At 44.2% G+C, this 19,196-nt stretch overlaps 1 protein-coding gene across 1 annotated transcript in view; it reads right to left on the bottom strand.

Annotated features, from left to right (window-relative positions):
- Positions 1–19,196, bottom strand: part of Dnajc6 (DnaJ heat shock protein family (Hsp40) member C6) — a 121,186-nt gene that overhangs the window by 20,694 nt on the left and 81,296 nt on the right. Inside the window, exons 5-12 of the mRNA XM_059254579.1 lie at positions 14,375–14,497; positions 8,444–8,577; positions 6,642–6,836; positions 5,398–5,515; positions 3,998–4,077; positions 2,990–3,183; positions 2,812–2,892; positions 43–474 (exon numbers count right to left, since the gene is read on the bottom strand). Coding sequence (XP_059110562.1) covers positions 43–474; positions 2,812–2,892; positions 2,990–3,183; positions 3,998–4,077; positions 5,398–5,515; positions 6,642–6,836; positions 8,444–8,577; positions 14,375–14,497 — 1,357 coding nt within the window. The remainder of the gene's footprint in view (positions 1–42; positions 475–2,811; positions 2,893–2,989; positions 3,184–3,997; positions 4,078–5,397; positions 5,516–6,641; positions 6,837–8,443; positions 8,578–14,374; positions 14,498–19,196) is intronic.

Here is a 19,196-nt window from a genome sequence, read left to right as displayed (position 1 = left end):
TTATTTCTGAAATCTGAGATAACAGAAATATGGGAAGATTACCTTCTCCCACTCTTAGGGTTGGCGATGCGGAGGCGGAGGTGGCAGCGCGGCGTGGTGTGGACTGCGCAGACGCAGGTCCACTGGGATGAAACACGTCTTCTACCCCAGCCTGCCCCGCCTGGGCAGGACCTGTGGCACCTCCACCCCCAAACAGGTCACTCAGCAGTTCAGAATTGCTGGGAGGAGCTGCCAGCGGAGAGAAGTTCGTGCTCACATCAGACCCTTCCAGGCCCAGAAGGTCCACCTCTTCCGCGGGAGGAGGGGCCGCTGCCTCCTGCTCCTTGCTGGGCTTCTTGGCTCCGTGAGGCCTGTCCCCGTTGGCATTGCCATGCGGGCTTGAGAGGGTCAGTAGTTCATCGTCCGACTGCTCACTTTCCTGATTCACCAGGGCAGCGTGGTCCTCCTCACAGAACGACTTCTCTGATTTCTGATCTAAGAAAGGCCAAATGTGCAAATAAAAGATTGTATGACTGACGGCTGGAACAAGCGAGGTTTGCTACGAGTACATTGTTCCAGAAAGAGAAGATCTACCAGCCCTGAGCAAACAGTGCTTTCAGAACCCTGCCAATGCAATAACTGTTTGATTTCAGATCATTCTCAGCTATTTGTTCAACATCTGCAAGGCAATATAACATAAGGACTGAGAGGAAAAACTCTGGGTCTCGGCAGCTTAAGGACGGAACGCAGCCCCACCCCTCACTGGCTGCGCAACCCTGAGCAAGTAACTTTACTTCTCGGTGTCTTAGTTTCCTCCTCAGAAAAACAGGGGTAATAAATACTGCACAGTGCTCAGGCTGCTGTAATAATGACATGAGATGGTAATAAAAAGAACTCAAATCAATAGCAAGTAGCACCTCGATGCCGATTTCCAGACACTATGTGGGGCGCCACAGAAAACGACAGTGACGGCTCGCCCTTTGCGGACACCTCACACTGCCCTTTGTTTCTCCACACGGCCTGAAGCAGAAGCAACACACCCTAAGAAGCAAATTCAACGGCTCTGCCTCACGGTCCTCCCACCATCCTGAAAGGAGATATTTTCCCACAAAATGGGCTTAGGAAAGACGCTTCCGCCGGGGAGAAATGGAAGGCTTCTATGTGCTTTTCCAGGTCCTGCTCGAGACCATCTCCCATAGCACTTTGTTATCTCACACCAGACAGACCCACAATCTAAATCGGGGTCAGGTTCACACTTGTGAACCCCAACTCTGAACCACGAAGACCTGTGGGAAGGGCGAGGCTGATCTAAGTTTGGTGGTGGGAGCTCAGCTGAAGAGCGTTCTCAGAATGGGTATATGAAGCTACCTTCAGGCTTCTGCTGCCTCACGCAAGTTACTACTTATATGTCCCGCTGCAGAAACATTGATGTATGATTGCAGGTTGTCATCTGAGATGTCACTAGTGATGTTAAGTAATATATTTCACATACCTTTGCAAAATGTAAAAGCCCCAAGCAGATAAGAGAATGTACCCATGCTAAAAACAGAGATTCTCTCTTTTTAAAAAGATTTTACATGTGAGTGACTGTATACACGTCTGTGTACCGTGTGTGTGCCTCTGGAGGCCAGAAGAGGACATCAGATCCCCTGCGATTGGAGTTATAGATGGTCTTCTGTAAGAGCATCAAGTGTTCTTAACCACTAAGCCATCTCTCTAGCCCCATACAGGAATTATTTCTGCATATTAACATGACAATGGGAAGGTGAGAGGAATGTTTTATTAGAAGCCATGACTGTGAGAAGATACAGGGTAAGGACCAAGAAGAGGCTGATGATCCATCTGCAAGCTACATCTGGCTGGGCTTCCAAGTCTGAGAAGTTTCCATTGCATTTTTCAAAAGAAAATTCTGTAAGCAAACCTTTTCACCCAAAGGAATCAGATAAATATTTTTCAGCCTACCACTGAAAACATCTACAGGCTGTAGGAATACTGTGTTACATCCACACATCCGAGGAAGGTCAATCAAGAAAATGTTGCCTAGGCCATACCTGAAGCTGAATTCTCACCCCTTTCACATCTAAAGTCTTGACTATTCGATTCTGTACCACACTTTGTAGCTAACCTCTGCCAACTGCAAAGCAAGAGTGGCCAGCGTACCTAACTAGAATGCCCGTGGCTGTCTCCTTAAGTAATGTAGTAATGTAATGTGCTAGTAATGTAAAGTGCTAGTAATGTAAAGTCTAGTAATGTGATGTGCTAGTAATGTAAAGTGCTAGCTGGAGAAGGGGTCTGGAAATGCCTCCGGGTATGGGAGAAAATAGCACAGTGGTAGAGCCCTGTCTGGGTTAATGATTGCTAAAGCAACTAGCAGAGATACAGGCCAGGTGACTTCCTTCACCAGGCCAGGGCAAGACCCATCCTGCCTTGCTAGAGGTGCAGTGCTAAGACAATACTCCATTTTGTGTCTTTAGAATATTTGCCTGCAGGCAGGAAACTGAACTCTTTGTTAGTCTCTGTCAGTTGTCAGCAGCCTAAAGAGAGATCTTCGCATACATCACAGTTCATCAATTTCGGAAGATGTGGTTTGGAAATACCGCGCAAACAAAGAAGAGAGAATTTAACCTCCATTGGCCTTCTGGTCATTCTGTGCACTCGTGGACTTGAAAGCAGGCAAATTGCCTGATTTGAAAAACAAATGAAGGGGAGGGTTAGAAATAAGGGAGGAAGGAAACTTGAATTGAGATTGCTTCAGGAAGTGTCTTAATAAAACCACTAGACAACTTAGTCACTCAATCACCTAATCATCCTAACTTAGAGGCTCTGCCATACCTTGCCAACACAGGGAGGCAAAGAAGCCACCTTGCCCAAGATTCCTGGGATGGTCTGGAGGGAGATCTGCTGGAGCCTGACCTGCAAGACAAAAGCCACCGAACACAGGAAACAAAGCAATATAGTACGTAACTCAGAGGCCTCACCCTGAAAACCCAAAGCAGCCCATGACTCATACCTCCTAAGGCCAGAGTATCCTGATGTTCCTGCTGAGAGGAGAAGAGGATGCTGGGATTCACATCTTTTGTGCAATAGTGCTCCCATGGTGGAGTTAAGTCGATCACTTTGTCTTGGGGCTGTACTTCTATATCCAGTGTCACTTGGAACAGCTGAGGATATTTTTCTGGTACATCACATGCATCCAACTCAGGCCTGATGGAAAGACAAACAACAGCACAAGCAGAGCAATCAGCAGGATGCTCAACACGAGACTCAGCTCAAGCTGAAAGAGTCCAGCTTGAAACTCCCTTCTGGGTAGACTCAGTCACTAGCCAGGTGTTACTGTGCTTTGCTATGCCTCATCTAGAGAAAACGGAATAGCATTTGCTCAAATCGTTTGACAAACACACTGATAAAAGCACTGTGAGAAGCAGGGTTGATAAATCTGGCCAGTATATACTGGCATGGCTAAATGGGTCATCAAAATAATGAGACAGACCCAAAGCTACCTTCTCAGCCTGAACCCCTGAATCCTTCATAGCTCCCTGTCTCCGGATCCAGCAACCACCCACCACTCCAGATTCAGTCACAACCCTGAGATCCGCAGCCACATTATGTTATAGCAACCTCAGGTCAATATTTGGTGCAGCTGGCTTCCCCAGAACCTCTTTCACAGTGCTATAGCCAGACTCCCCTTATGAGAGGCCACTGTTTATGCCGTTCCAGGAATTAAACTGTCATTCCTGTTGGGCATAAACATCCACAAACACAGAGGATCGAGTTCATAATCCTTTGTTCCCTAACATGGAACTTTAGGCCATTCTAGTTAACCCTGTGGTCCATATCCACTTCTTCTTAAGACCAACCATACTCAACTAAAGAATTTCAAATGCATGCAGCTTCTCTGTGCAGTGAAACCACACTCAACAGTCTGCAGTGTAGGACTTTGGAGATGGCAACATGCTGCTACAGACAATCAGGGCTTCCTGGTTATGGTGGTAACAACCTCAGGCCATGCATCACTTACTTAGTGAACTTTAAAACCGTTGTGTCCAGTGGTATAAATCCAGAATGAAACTGGAGCTGGAATATCTGTGTGTTGGTCACCTAAAAATATGTGCAAGAAGCATGATAAGTAGGAGAAAAAGGGAGTCCACACCAAAAATTGGGTTTGGGGGCTGGTACCTTCCATTGGTTCTTTATACAGTTCTTTCTGGAATATGGATATTAAATGAACTCCCAGCTTCATTTCTAGTTTCTCTGCTCCAGAAGAGCAAGTCAATTCCTTACCCACTGATGTCCCATGTCCCTATACATTCTTTCATCCCAGGGTGTCCTTCTCCAACCCAACAAACTCATCCTTCAAGGCCCACCTCCATAGTCTGCCTGATCACTACTAGCTAAAACAAACTATTCCAATGACAGCACCCCCTCCGTCCTCTGATACAGCAGTGGATATTCATGTATGTTTGACTTGCCCCCTCCTCAGGTCTGTTTTGTAAAGCTAAGAATACAATATTACTTTTGCTAATCCAAAACACCTAGGCAATGGATGGAATATGTGATCTTAGCAAATATTTGATTGATTAAGATATAACTACTTGCAACATCTTTCCTAACAACTAAAGAGTAGAAATAATCTAAACACGGAGAATCAGTAAATGGGGTATATCCATTCAATGGATATACCCCATTTTATATACTTAACTATATAAAAGAATGAAATACTGATACATGCTAAAACACAAATAAACCTCCAAGATATTATACTGAGGGAAAAAAGTCAGTCACAATAGACCACATAGTGTATGACTCCATTTATATGAAATGTTCCCAAATAAGAAAGTCTGAAGAAGCAGGAAAAAAGATTCATAGTGGTCAGAAGGCAAGCAGGAAAGGAGGGATGGTTAGTGACTGCTAATGGAGCAAGGTTTCTTTTAATGAAAAAAAAAATTCTTAAGAGAATTGTAACAGGAGCAACACCTTTTGGATACACTAAAAACCACTGCATTTGGGGGAGGCATCCTGGGAATCGAACTCAGGTCATCAGGCTTGATGGCAAGACCATTTACCTGCTGAGCCATCTCTTGGTGGGAAAAATTCTTAACTATACACATGCTTAGTTGAAATCCCTCACTTTATAGTGATCCCCTCAACACAGCACTAAAAGAAAGACTCGGCTTCTCAGGAATGTGGCTTGTTGAGGTTCTGGGGCTGTCTATCCATTACTGTGTGTAAGTTACAACCTGCCTCAGTCTCCATTCCCTCCTGCAGTGATGAAGAAGACAGACATCAACAGGTTTTAAGGGTTTTTCTCACTCTAAACTCACAAGTCAATCAAGCCCAAAGTGATATAGAGAAAAGACCCAGCAATGCTCACACTACAAATTCTGGTGGGTTCACAGTCTGAGTCCTCCTGAAGCTTACCTTAGCCTGCAGCCGGCTCCCGATGGTTGACCGCAGGTGGTACATGGACACAATGACATCTCCTTGGGCTGTGATGTTCAGGGGGATGAAGATTTTCCCATCTTGGACACGGTACTCTCTTTAAACGGAGATCAGAATAGACCATGAAAGTGTCCACAGTCTGGTACCCTCACAGACAGGAATGCACCTTAATGGCTCTAAGGGACCTGTTTGCCCAGACTTGGACCAAGAAACTACTTCCTGTCTTGTGCAGAGGTAGGAAGGCAGGCAGTGTGGACCGGATGCAGAGTGTTTCTGGGCTGGTAGAGCACTGACCCAATGTAGGCCCTCTCCATCTCCTCTGGACTTCTAGACAGATCTTGTTTTTCTCAAATCACCATGCCTCATTCAGTAAAATCCAACCAAGGTCAGAATAGAAAGAGAAATATCATACTTTCCCAGGGTCTAGAAATCTGACTCCTAGATTAACCTATTGCCAACTAAGTCTAGGTTGTGTTACCAGCCACTCCCTTGTCTCCTAAATCCCAAGGACTTCCGATTGGTGCATGCTCTTCTTTACAGATCATATAAGTACTTTAAGCACATCATTATTATGGTGGTTTGAACAAGACTTGGCCCCACTGGCTCATATATTTGAATAGTTGGTTCCCAGTGGGTGGGACTGTTTGGGAAGGATTAGGAGGTGTGGCCTTATTGGAGGAGGTGTGGCCTTATTGGTGGAGGTGCATCACTGGGAGCAGGCTTAAGGATTCAAAAACCCACCCTATAATTTCCAGTTAGCTCTGTCTGCCTCCTGATTGTTGTGTCAAGATGTGAGCTCTCAGCCACTGCACCAGCACACTGCCTGCCTGTCTGCCTGCCTGTTCCCATCCTCCCCACATGATAGTCATGAACTCATCATCTGAAACCATAATTCCACGTAAACTCTTTTTTCTCTAAGTTGCCTTGGTCATGATGTCTTGTCACATCAATTTAAAAGTAACTAGTACAGTCATCTATCCAAATCACTGAGTCTCCTTTTTAAATGTCCAGGTCCTCTGTGACCATCCACCCCTATCATCTGGACACCCAAGCACTGTCCTTCAGAACACAGTACCACTGTGTATAAAGGAGAAAAGTCCTTGGATTCAGCTGTGCTTACCTTTGATGTTGGGCTTTTAAAAAAAAATTACACAGTAATAAGCAGGAAGAATCCCACTTACACAGGAATTAAGCATGCAAGAAGAGAAAACATTGGGACTTACTTCATTCGTTCAAAATCTGTGCATGTTGAGTATATTTTAGTTTCTCCAATCAGTACATCGCAGTATGGGCGACACCCATTTCTCTGCTTATTGAAGAAGGGAATTGGGCTGACAGTGATCGCCTTGATCGTCAGTGGCTTGAAGTGAGGGCGGTAGGGCTTGTCTGCAAGTAGGTCGCACATGTAGCCCAAGTACCTGAAACAGAAGACCACCATTCTGTGAGCCCATTGTAGCAGGAGGATTAGACCATTTCCACTGGGAAGTTTGTCTTTGTAAATCAAATTACAGTAAAAATGTATTCTGCACATTTCCTAACATTAACCACCAAGGGGGAATGCAGACAATAAAGAAAGCTTGTGAATCAGAGCTGGAGCCATGGCTCAGTGGTTAAGAGCACTTGCTGCTCTTGCAGAGGACCCAGGTTTGGTTCCCAGCATCCGTATGGTTGCTCACCCACTCTGTAACTTCGGTTTCAAGAGGATCTGTCACCCTCTTCTGGCCTCACAGGCACCAGGGCATGCATGTATTTGTAGTACATACATACATGTAGGCAAAACACCCATATACATAACATAAAAATGATAAATCTTTTTGTAAATGAGAGAGAGCTTGTTTCCATTGACATGCTGGACCGATAGCAGAGTGTTTACTCAGTCAGAAGCGTTAACGCTAGCCCGATTATATTTAGCACAGTAAGCATGGCAGCCAAGGAAGATTTGGGTAAACTTTAGAATGTATTATTGGGAATTTTATCCAAAGAAGTGAGGAGATGAAATTTAAGTAAGAACAGAGAAACTAATTCTAACTCTAGAGAAGAAAATAAATCAGCTACCTAAAAATAGGCTTCCTTTTAAAAGCCACTTTCACATTATTATAATCTATACCTATCTATTAAACCTCCATGTCTCAGCCATAAGAAAAACTCAGCTTTAAAACACATATTCTCTCTACAGTTTTGCATTTTCATGCAATGATCACCATTGCATCTTAATAAAGCTCAGACTGGAGAGAATGGTCAGGCTACATTCAGTGGGTATTTCTAGACTGGAGTTAGTGCAGCCTTCTCGGTCCAGTTCTCACTCATGTTCCCTCTCCTCTTAAAGGAGGAGAGTAAATGTTAAGTCCCCAACCCCAGGACAAATGGCTGAGGTGCCTGTGTAACATATAAAGAGGACCAGGCCACCAGGTTCTCCCAGGATCCCTCAGTCCCTACCTTTTACAGGATATAGCCAGCATATCCCACCCACTACCCCTTGAATCCTCCAGCCCGGGGGCTCAGCTGTCCTTCCCCCAAAGCTCTTCCCTATATAATACAGCCACTTTGGTTCCCCAGCCCCTTTTGTACCTCTGCCCTCTCAGCTGCTGCACCTGGTTCCCCTTTCTCCTCTTTATTTCCCTCCCCTTCTCCCCACATGGCCCCCCTCAATCTGGTCATGCCTCTCTGGACTCTCCCAGAAGTCTCTGCCTCTGGCTATGCTCTCCCTTTTATCTACAATAAACTTTCTCCTCCACCATACCTAGAAACAGTCATGACCTTTCCTTTTTATTTTTATTTTTTTTTCATTAAGTAAACAATAGCATTTTTTTTTTTTTTAGTTTTCTTTTGGTTTTAAAATCGCAGACTTTCAAGTAAAGGTTCATGAACCTGCATGAAATTCAATATTCTCATCCATTTTAATTGTCATCAAGGTTCAGGATAACACCAGATCAATTAGAAGAATTTGGAAGAGAGCTCCCACGAGGCGAAACTTCCACAGTACTGGGCACCACTTAAACCACACACTGCACCTCCATCACTGTACCTCCTGTGGGACGGGGACAGTCCAATTCCCGGTCGCTTTGCATAGAGCAATCGAACAGCAGGGCCAGGAGCGGAGTAGAGATTACAGAAAATGAACATAGCACCAACCAGAATTGAAGACGCAGCCCGTCCATCCTGTCAAAGAAGAACCAAGAACTCGTCAGAAACATCACATCTGGGGAAAGCCTCTTGCAGAGAAGAGAGAAAGCAGAAATCGCCTAATTATGGATGCCTTTCACTTCGGAATTGTTCAAGACCAAAAATCTGTCCCAGACGTGAAATCAGAAAGCAGCAAGGAAAGACTTTTCTTAGGATAAAACTGTGTTCACCCAAGAGGCTCAGCAAAAGAAATTCCACTTGCATATGATTTCTGAGAACTGGAACAACTCTGGACTTGAGGTATTGTAATGAATAGTGGAAATGAAGAGCCCAGGGTTAGATGCTACCTTTGGAATATGCAGTATATGTTCTCCACCCAAACTGTACATTTATTAATACAAAAAACTTCATTCATTGTACAAATCAATGTGTTATGAACTGATTGTCTCCTTCTGAAATTCATGTATTGAAATACTAATTCATAATGTAAGGGCATTGGGACTGGAGATTGGGGTTCTGGTATAATTAGGTCTTGAGGGACAGGCCCTTATGCATTCTTTCTCTGTCCTCTCCCTTTCTGGGAGAGGACAGCTATGTGTCACCTGGGAAGGAGGCAGATTTACTAGATTGCAAACAGTCTAAGCTGGGCTTACAACATTCTCCATGAGAAACAAACTTTCTACCATTTAAGTCACTCAGTCTATGATTTCCTTGTTACAACATCCAGAAACCCAGCTGACGGATGGTAACTAAGCCTCTCCTAGAATAAGTAAAAGCCACTTCGACTTCAAGTTTTACAAACTGTTTCCTATTATGTGTTTTGTGATAAAGTCTGCTCCTCCACGATCTCTTTGGTTTTTTTCAGACAGTCTCACTACATAGCCTTGGTTGGAACTCACGTGTAAACAGAACCCGTTAGCCTCAACTCAAAGACCCACGTGCCTCTGTCCACCAAGTGCTAGGAATTAAAGGTGTGGGCCACCACACCCAACCTTTCTTCTACCGCTTCTAGTCAACCTATCTTTATTCTTCCTTCCAGGAAGAAAGAAGCCCACTCCTTTTCCTCAGGCAGCCCTTCACATATCTGAAACGCCTTCCCATTCCATCAGCACTTCTGATTCCAGATTAAAGCCAGCCCAATCCCTGCAATTCTTCCTGCTTTGGAATTCCATTCTAAAAGACGTTATCATTTGGAATGCACATCTCTGAACATACCTAACATATCAGTCTTCAGTGTACTGCCCACACAAAAGCAAGGCATAGAATGAGCTCTGGTCAAACTGGAGAAGAAACACTACTTGCCTTAGTGTGGACACTCTACTTTGATTAACCCAACTCCAGGCCACACTAGTACAAATGCCTCATGTCACAGTATACATGCTCATATTGAACTTTGTAGTCCCTCAACACCTAGTTCTTTCTCAAATGACCTGCTAAACTCATATGGGCTGGTTAGTTTTATGTCAGTTTACAGAAGTTAGTCATTTGGGAAGCAGAAACCTCAATTGAGAAAATATCCCCCACCAGACTGGCCCGTGGACAAGCCTGTGGAGCAATTTTCTTGATTAATGGTTGATATGGGAGGACCCAGCATACTTTGAGTGATGCCACCTGTGGGCTGGTGGTTCTGGGTGCCATAAGAAAGTAGGCTGAACAAGCAAGCCATGGAGCAAGGCACTAAAGAGCCCTTCTTCATGGCCTCTGAATCTCTCCTGCCTCCAGGTTCCTGCCCTGTTTGAGTTCTTGCCCTGACTTTTCACAGTGATAGACTGTGATATGGAACTAACTGTAATCTGAAATAAACACTTTCCTCCAAGTTGATTCTTGTCATGGTGTTTTACCACAGCAATAGAAACCCTAACTAAGATAGACAGCTATGCTTAATTTCCTTTTAGATCTAGCTACACACTGACCCTATGTTTCACATTATTTCTGTTAAACAACCAAACTTAGAATTTTTTCAAAAAATTGTGTGTGTGTGTGTGTGTGTGTGTGTGTGTGTGTGTGTGTACAGATGCCTGCAGAGACCAGAAGATGTCCACATGCCCAGAGTTAGTTATAGAAGTTGTGAGCTGCCTGATGTGGGTGCTGAGAACCGAACTCCAGCGCTCTGTAAGAACGTATCTTTTTAAGCACTGAGCCATGTCTCCAGCTCACTAGAACATTTCAAATCCAAGTTCATTCTGGGACCATCCCAACTCTAAGAAAACTGATAAAGCTTGCTTTCCATATCTTCATCTAAGCTGTCGACTTTTTAAGCATAACCAAAGAAAGCTTTCACCCATAAGGATGTTGGTCTATTAATCACCCACTGCTCCAAGCAGATATTCAGTCATAACCCAGCTGAAAATCAAATAATTCATCCCAGGTTACTTCCTTTTAACCCAAAGAAATTTGGAACTCTGAAGCTGGAACCCTGTACACACTACCTTTCCCAAGTAGTCTACTTGCCTAACTGCAAAATGTTTAGTTGGTTTGATCCTTGGGCTTCTCTTTTTTCTAAGAGTTTTAAGTTATATGTGCAGATTCATTTGACTTATTCCTGTGGACCCATAGTCCTGCGGGATCACCCCCCTCCATCTTTTGGGTGGGGCATTCTCTTTACTCCCCCAGCACCTCTTCTTCCTGTTTTCCCACAGAACATGGGGAACCCACAGCTGTTTCTCCACATGCTGTCAGGATTTGTCACAGGATTGAAATCCTGAAGACGGGCCAGTTTGGGGCAGTGCAAGGCTATATATCCTACTACCTCAATACTTTATCTCATCAGCTGTCCCTGATAACCTGACATTTGTCCCCCTGCAGAGAAGACAGAGTAAAGGAGTTAGAACTATACTACATGCTTCCATAATTTGATGTCCCTGTTCTGAACATAGAAAGGGGGTGGGGGATGAGAAACAGTTTCCTTACTCATCACTTTTTCCAGAACGTAGCCTCCCTGCCACTCTTAATGGATCATAGCTCTTAGCTGTATGTCTACTCATTGTATCTATCACATAGGTCTTTTTTTTTTAAAGTTTTACTTTTTATTAAAGGACTAGTGTAGCTAGAGTTTTCCTGCCTGGCCCACAGTCAGGACAAATCTCTCTCACCTGCCAGTCCCACAGCCGCTCAGACCCAACCAAGTAAGCACAGAGACTTATATTGGTTACAAACTGTATGGCCGTGCCAGGCTTCTTGCTAACTACTTCTTCTATCATGAATTAACCCATTTCTATTAATCTATACCTTGCCACATGGCTCGTGGCTTACCAGGATCTTCACATGTGGCTTGTCATGGTGGCGGCTGGCAGTGTCTCTCTGACTCAGCCTTCCACTTCCCAGCTTTATTCTCCTCCCTGTCCCGCCTACACTTCCTGCCTAGCCAATGGCCAATCAGTGTTTTATTTATTGACTAATTAGCAACACATTTGCCATACAGAACATCCCACAGCAGACTAGTGTAGGCTTATTATTTTAAATAAATCTATATGCCCAGGAGGGCACTGAAGGGCTAATGCATAGCTTCCATTCCTTTCCCCAGCCTAGTCAAGTCCTCCTGACTCATTTACGCATATCCTTTATAAACGATGCTAAGAACAACCTGTCAGACAACGATCCTTTGTCGACTCTTTTTCTTCCTCTTCATAGAGTATTTATTCTTACTGCCCCCCCACCCCGCCCTAGGATTTACTTACACCTCACATCCCTGGAACTGTCTTAATTTAAGCTCCATAAGAAATGGCACTGACTGGAAAGATGACAGGTCTGCCTCCAAGCACAGCTGCTGATGCTGCCTAGGGAAGAATCCACACCTCGGGGAGTCAGGGAGATGTTCTGAACATTGTAGCTACCCGTAACTGGCCAGCAGTCTGTAACAGGTGCCGGACCGCTGCCCAAGCCTTTCACAAAGGTGGCAGCTGGCCTGCACCTCCTCCAGGCACTGATCATAGGCCTCTGAGATTCTTCATGGCCTTCACACAGGTAGGATGCTTAGAGCCTGCAGCTGCACCCAAGGCCACCTTAGAGAGGAAATCCACTGAGCCATCTCTCCAGCCCCGTTTCATGTCATCCTTCTTGTTTTAATTTATGTTTTTTTTTTATGTGCATGGGTGTTTTGCCTGAATATATGTTCGTGTACCACATGCATGCCTGGTACCTAAGGTCAGGAGAGGGCATTGGATCACTGGAGCTATAGTAACAAGCAGCTGTGAGCCACCAGACATGGGTTCTGGGAACTGAACTTGAGTCTTCTGTAAGGAGAGCAAGTACTCTTAACCATTGAGAATCCTCTCCAGCCCTCTTTCATGGCTTTCTTGAACTTGTACATGATAACAAGAAGCCAGGGATCCACAAGGGTGGTTTAGGGTGACCAAAAGTTCACAGTAAGTATGCTCACCATTGAAACATCTCCACCTGCATGCCAGGTCCCTTGATTTTGGTCACTGTAGTGACCATAGCAATTAAGTACTCAGATGAATCCACAAAGCCTTGAATTTTTAATTCATTGTGATTGTATTATGAGAGCTGGGAAGCCTCTAGCCTCTCTAAACTTTTAGAAAAAAAAAATTGAAGTGAAAATCCCCAATGCACTTAAGGCTGCTTAGGCCCTAAAAGCAATCTGTTCTTTGAGTGACCGTTGTGCCTCTAAAAGGCAAGCCCCACAGCCTCTGACGATAAATGCTTACAGACACCGAGTGTTCTGTATGGCTTGCCAAGTATTTGGGAGTTGAAACAGAAATATAAAAAGGTTCTTCAACTGTCTTCTCTGTTTCAGCCAGCTGGCTCTTAAGGACAGGAAAGTTATCCAGTGCCTCAGCAAAACAAAACAACAAACAGCAACACAAACTGACTGATGTTTGTAGACAGAATGGACTATTTCCAGCGCTTATGCTCGAGCTCTATGTGTTCGTATCCACAGCCACTCGCTCAGATCTTTTGTGTCAAAGTTCAAAGAAAGTTTCTTCCCAAAAGAGGACAGTCCAGTGGGGAGTGAGTAAGGAACGGCCTGGGGTGACACTATGTATTAAATGCCACAGGTCATGTTTAGATGCACAGTGAGGATGTCTGCACTGTGGAAAACACCCAAGGTTTAGAAAAGTTTTGCTGGAAGTTGGGTTTTAAGAAACAGTTAAGAAGCCTGAGAAGAAGGGCTGGAGAAAGGAGCTGTAGGGAACCCAAGCCAACAAATCCTTTGGGAATTATTTGGAAATACAGCTGGGCCATAAAACTACTCACAAGGGCGTAAATGTCACTTTCTCTTAGTTTTATTTTAATACAACTAGTTGAGAAATTAAACATGTTTCTATCCATTTTATCCATACAAAGCTCAGTTTTTATCCATACAAAGCATTTTTACCCGTGGATCCACAACTCTCTTCCTACCTCTTTTAAGATACTCGGCACATTTTAGAACCCCCGCATTATGTAGACTGTGAACACAGACCTCTCCCACTCTCACTCAAACATAAAGCCAAGAATAAAGCCAGGTTCTGTGACAAACACCTGTAATCCAGTCACTTAGGAAACTGGGGCAGGAGGATTGCCATGAATTCAGGACCTGCCTGGACTACGTAGTAGGAATTCATCTCAAAACAAAATAAAACACCACCAAGAATAACAGATTCTTCCCTCAATTGCTTTTCCTCTGGGGGGCGGGGGGAGCACAAATAAAACAGGTGTTCACAGTAATAAATCATTTCTTCTCTTCCTTCATTTTTACCTGCCTGGCATTGTTCTACCTCTAAGTAGAGGCTCAGTAAATGCTGTTGAGCTCAGATGTCATCACACTTCTGGATCCAGCCGTCTATACTTCTCCAAAGCCCCACCCTCAGAAGGACCAAAGAACACTCACCAAGCAGTGGACAACGCAGACATTTTTGGGATTCTGTAGCAGCCAGTTATACATATTCCGACACACAGCAAACAGGTTGTGTAGACTCGGGGCCTGCCTGATGGGCCAGCTGCATTCCGAGACCTAAAGAAATGGAGAGAGAAAATGAATTCTCCCATCAATTCATCTCCATAATTATGCATCATACGGAACTTCTGGAAGTGGCATCCTGTCCTCTCTCCATGTATGGAACAGTATCTAAATGCAGAAAGACACGTTTAATGTAATAATTTGTTAAGATCTCCAAAATCATGAGTTACACCACTGATGGAGGTAGCATTGTGAGCTTTCATTGCAGACAGGCAGAGTTGGAAAAAGGATCTAGATGCAGAAAGAGAAACTTCACACAGTCATTTTGGTAATACATGGTCTCAGTACATAGCCCACCTGATCTCAAATCCACTATCCTCCTGCCTCAGCCTCCTGAGTAATAGAATTACAGGTGGGATAACCTGACTTAATACAACAGTTTTTTGTTTTTGTTTCTAATTAAATAACTCTGTATCACTGAAGTTATTAAAACACATTTAGAAATACATTTTAAGTTAACTAGACAATTTTTTATTGCCTGAGGTACCATAAAATTCAGTTTCTATTATCCTTCTTTTAGATGTTTCTCTTAGATCCTGTGGTCTCTATGTTCATCTAAGCTCTCCTTATAACATGAAAAGTCCTGCAGAGTGAGCCAGGGTGACTTAAGTGTCTCAGTTTTTTCCACAGGGGAACTATTTCTCATCTTCATTTAACATATATATTGGATGTGTTGGAGACCCACCATGACACTGCTTAGCCTGATCTATATGGCAATCAAAGAAGACAAGTATTGATTAGATGACATTTTTGTTGATGAGAAAATTGACTCTCAGAGGTGAGCTGTCTACAGTCACACTGTTAAGCCCAGGTCTTTTGATCATTATCCATTAGCTTTGGCAGCACCGGCTGGATGACCTCACAGTGCAGGGCATGTGCCCTGACTGACTACATATTTACTAGTCTATCTAATATTAAGAAGTTTAGACTTGGGTAAACTTTTACATATTTAACCCTTTCTTTCTTCATAGAATGTGGTGGATGGGGACCTACCTCCACAGCTGTCGGTATTACAGGAGAATGTACTGTCAGGGCTTAGTTTGTATCTGACACATACAAGTTGATCAATAAATTCTAGCAATCATTATTTTACCAAGCCATTGCCAATGCAAAGCTCTGAGATCAGACTGAAAACAGTGAGCCTGTGTGGTAAGAGCCTGGGTGCAGGGCAGACCACAGGAGGCCTAAACAAGAGGATGGAGGAGATGTCCCAACGGATCAAGTGTTTGTGGACAAGAATGGAGACCAGAACTGGATCTGGTCCCTAGAACCCACAAAACTACTGATCAGCCATTGCCCAACTCAGCCAGATGGCAAAGCCAGAGGATAAAGGGTCCCCTGGGCCAGCTAGCCAATGAGCTTCAGGTCTATCAAGAGACCCTTTGCCAACAGACACTCAATGTCAGCCTCAGCCCCCACCTCACCCCCCAAACACACACACGTACATTCACACCAGGAGGAGGAGGAGGAAGAGGAGGCTATTTGAAAGACTCACTCTGGGATCTGCATTTTTCCAACAGAAGGAGGCAAAGGAATCAATTAGGGGGCCAGTAAGCTGGTGGGGAGGTGAAGGAAGGGATGGTGGCCCCTTAGCTCAATGGCAATGGGGTACAAAGCCACCTCAGCCACCCAGGAGACAAAAGGCAAGTCTTAGTAAGTGCTCACGTGGCTGCAGTGGCTGTGCAGAAGAGTGTACTTAAGAGAGGTGTTAAGGGTGACACCCATGTTTGTGGCTTGAGTGACCAGATAGAGGGATGGATTCAAAGGGATGACGTCAACAAGGTGTGCTATGTGGTATAAAAAGACCTGGCCTAGGAAAACTCAAACACCTCCAGCTCCCTATGCTCGACACTGGGAAGGGCGGTGAAAGGACTGTCACTGATTGGCCCTTTCCTGGTCACCAGACAATACTCATAAAAATATGAACAGGAAATTATCTGTGTGTGCTCACTTCAAAAAGCAAAGGTGGGAATTCCCTTTCTGGCCTGCCAAGGCAGCCTGCTCTTTTTTTGTTAATCTGCAGCCCTTTTTCAATACAATGACTGTGGGTGAAGCGGAACTTCCAGGTTACCCAATTTTCTATACCCTTTGGGAACAACAGATGTGGCATGTTAAACAAAGTGTGTGAAACACTTCACATCACTACCCAAGGGTCCAGGAGGTGCCAGCTCAGGCCTGCCAGTTTAAACTCCACAGTGACTAACACCTTCTAACCAACACAATCCAGAGCTATCCGGTCCACTGTTCACTTCCCAACTGCACTCTCCACCGATGTTTCCTCAAGGAATAGAAACGACTTACCAAATAAAATGGTTGAAAATTTAGGAGAATGAATTTTGCTGTGGGGGATTATAAAATACATATCTGTCGATGCTGCTTTCTGTCTGTGGTGTTTCTCACCCTTGGAAAACTTCATTACCCCTTCAAAGCCCAAGTTCAATGTTCTCTTATCACTGACCCTCACAGATAGAGCCAATCACGGTCGTATCCATGTCCTGGAGTGTTTTCACCTATCCCAGTTTTTATTAGTAAGACAGCAGCACAGTTACAGATTCAGGGTGGGTTTTCATGTTGCAGTCACCACTGACCACTGCACTAACTGTCCCAAACTTCCATTCTCTTGGGGGTTGAGAGCAAGGGAGTAGTCGAGGATTGTTGTGATGATTAGGGCACACTTCCTGTCAGCTGTGTTGGACTGACTCTTCTGTCTCCCTCCCTAGCTACTGAGTTCCATGGAAAAAGAAAGCATGGCTTCCCTTTTCTGTAACATCACTCTTGGGTGTCTGTCTTCCGTGGGTTGCCGCTGAGGAAACGAACAAATAAAAACTAAAGGAATAAATCCCACTTGGCAATCACTTTTTTTTGAAACAGGATTTGTCTAATATCTTTTTAAAGGACTTATTCCATTTTTATTTACACTATGTGTACATGCGTGTGGGTACACACAGAGGCCAGAAGAGGGCATAAGATCCCCTGGAGCTGGGGTTGCTGAGAGGTTGTGAGCTGTCCCACATGGGTGCTAGAAGATGAACTCTGACCCTCCACAAAAACAGCAAGTGCTCTTCAGCACTGAATTCTTAAATCTGAGCCATCTATCCCGCCTCTACATGTATAGCCTAAGAATGAACAGGCAGATTGAATTTGTTGGAAATTTTTTTTTTTAGATTACAACAGAGTGAAAATACAAGATTTTTTCCTGAGGCAATATTTTTAAAGCTTTTAAAAACTGTATGCTAACCACCCACACATCACATGTCAATATCTGAACTGCATCTCAGCTAAAAGCTGGCTAAATTGTTCTTAGCACAATAGGCTAACAGCCCTAGAATCATTAAATCAATCAAGCAAATAATATTAATTTAAAGTGCTCTGTAATTATATCTTTACTTGATATATAATTACATAGCACTAGGCAAACACATAATTAGAATTTTTTAAAAAAACATGTTCTGTCTAAAAGAGGAAAAACATTAGGACATAAATACCTCCCCACCAAATTAGGAATTTGATCAGTGCCAGGCTTTCTGTGATGCTCTAGGTCACACTCAGTACAGTAAGTATGATCCTAGACTGTGCGACACTTCATTGCAGCATCTTCAACTTCCCTGAACACTCCTGGAGTCACTGCGCATCAGAGGATACCATGTCAGCTCCAGGCACACCATGGTACTAGAAGAAGAGGTCAAGACAACTGCAGGGCTGAAGCTGGATGCCATGCATCGTCATCTCCTAAGTGGTATGCTGTAGCATGAATTCTAATTGGTCTTAACAATAAAAACCCAGAGTCAGATATCAGGGTAAATGCTGAAAGATAAGAGAAGTAAAGCATCCACAGTCACCTCTTACCTCTACAACTCCTCAGCCTGAAAGGGGTGAGCTCCTGTCTCCTCCTGCCTTATATTCTTCTCTCCACCCAGCCATATCACTTCCTGTCTCGACCTCCCTAGTGCTGGGATTAAAAGTGTGTGCCTCCCAAGTACTGGGATCAAAGGCATGAGATCCTAAGTGCTGGGATTAAAGGTGTGTGCAGCACTGCCTGGCCTCTATGGTTAACTAGTGGCTAGCTCCACATTGTGATCTCCAGGCAAGCTTTATTTGTTAGAGCACAAACAAAATATCACCACAGTGTGCTAAGCACATGAGTCAACAGTGAAGTGGAGCATCAGACTGGCACACCCTATCTGGTGTTTCCTGATCAGTTCATCATTTATGGAAGACAGGAGTATTTCAGTCACCAATTGTGATATTCTATTATTACCAGTGTTAATTTTGGTCACCATTTACCGGGTGCTTACTCCAAGCCAGGCACTACTAATCACATTTCTTTCTTACAATAAGCACATGGTAAAAGACTGCTTGTGTAGGTTAGGGACGGTGTTCAGTTGGTAGAATGTTTGCCTCCTGTACATGAGGCCCTGGGTTTGATATAAAGAGAGGAAGAGGAAGGAGGAGGAAGAGAGGGCTGGAGGGAAGGAGGATGGGAACTTGTGAGACAGGTTCTGTTATTGTCATAATGATCTTTTTTACAAGGGAAAGTTTCGAGACAGGGTTTCTCTGTGTAAGATCCCTGGCTGTCCTGGAACTCGCTCTGTAGACCAGGCTGGCCTCGAACTCACAGAGATCCCCCTGCCTCTGCCTCTTGAGTGCTGGGATTAAAGACAAACACTACAACACTTGGCTGCTGTGTTTATCT

Source organism: Peromyscus eremicus, chromosome 2 (genome assembly GCF_949786415.1).
Source record: "Peromyscus eremicus chromosome 2, PerEre_H2_v1, whole genome shotgun sequence".
NCBI classification, from domain to species: Eukaryota; Metazoa; Chordata; class Mammalia; order Rodentia; family Cricetidae; genus Peromyscus; species Peromyscus eremicus.
This window is presented reverse-complemented; position numbering and strand designations above follow the sequence as displayed.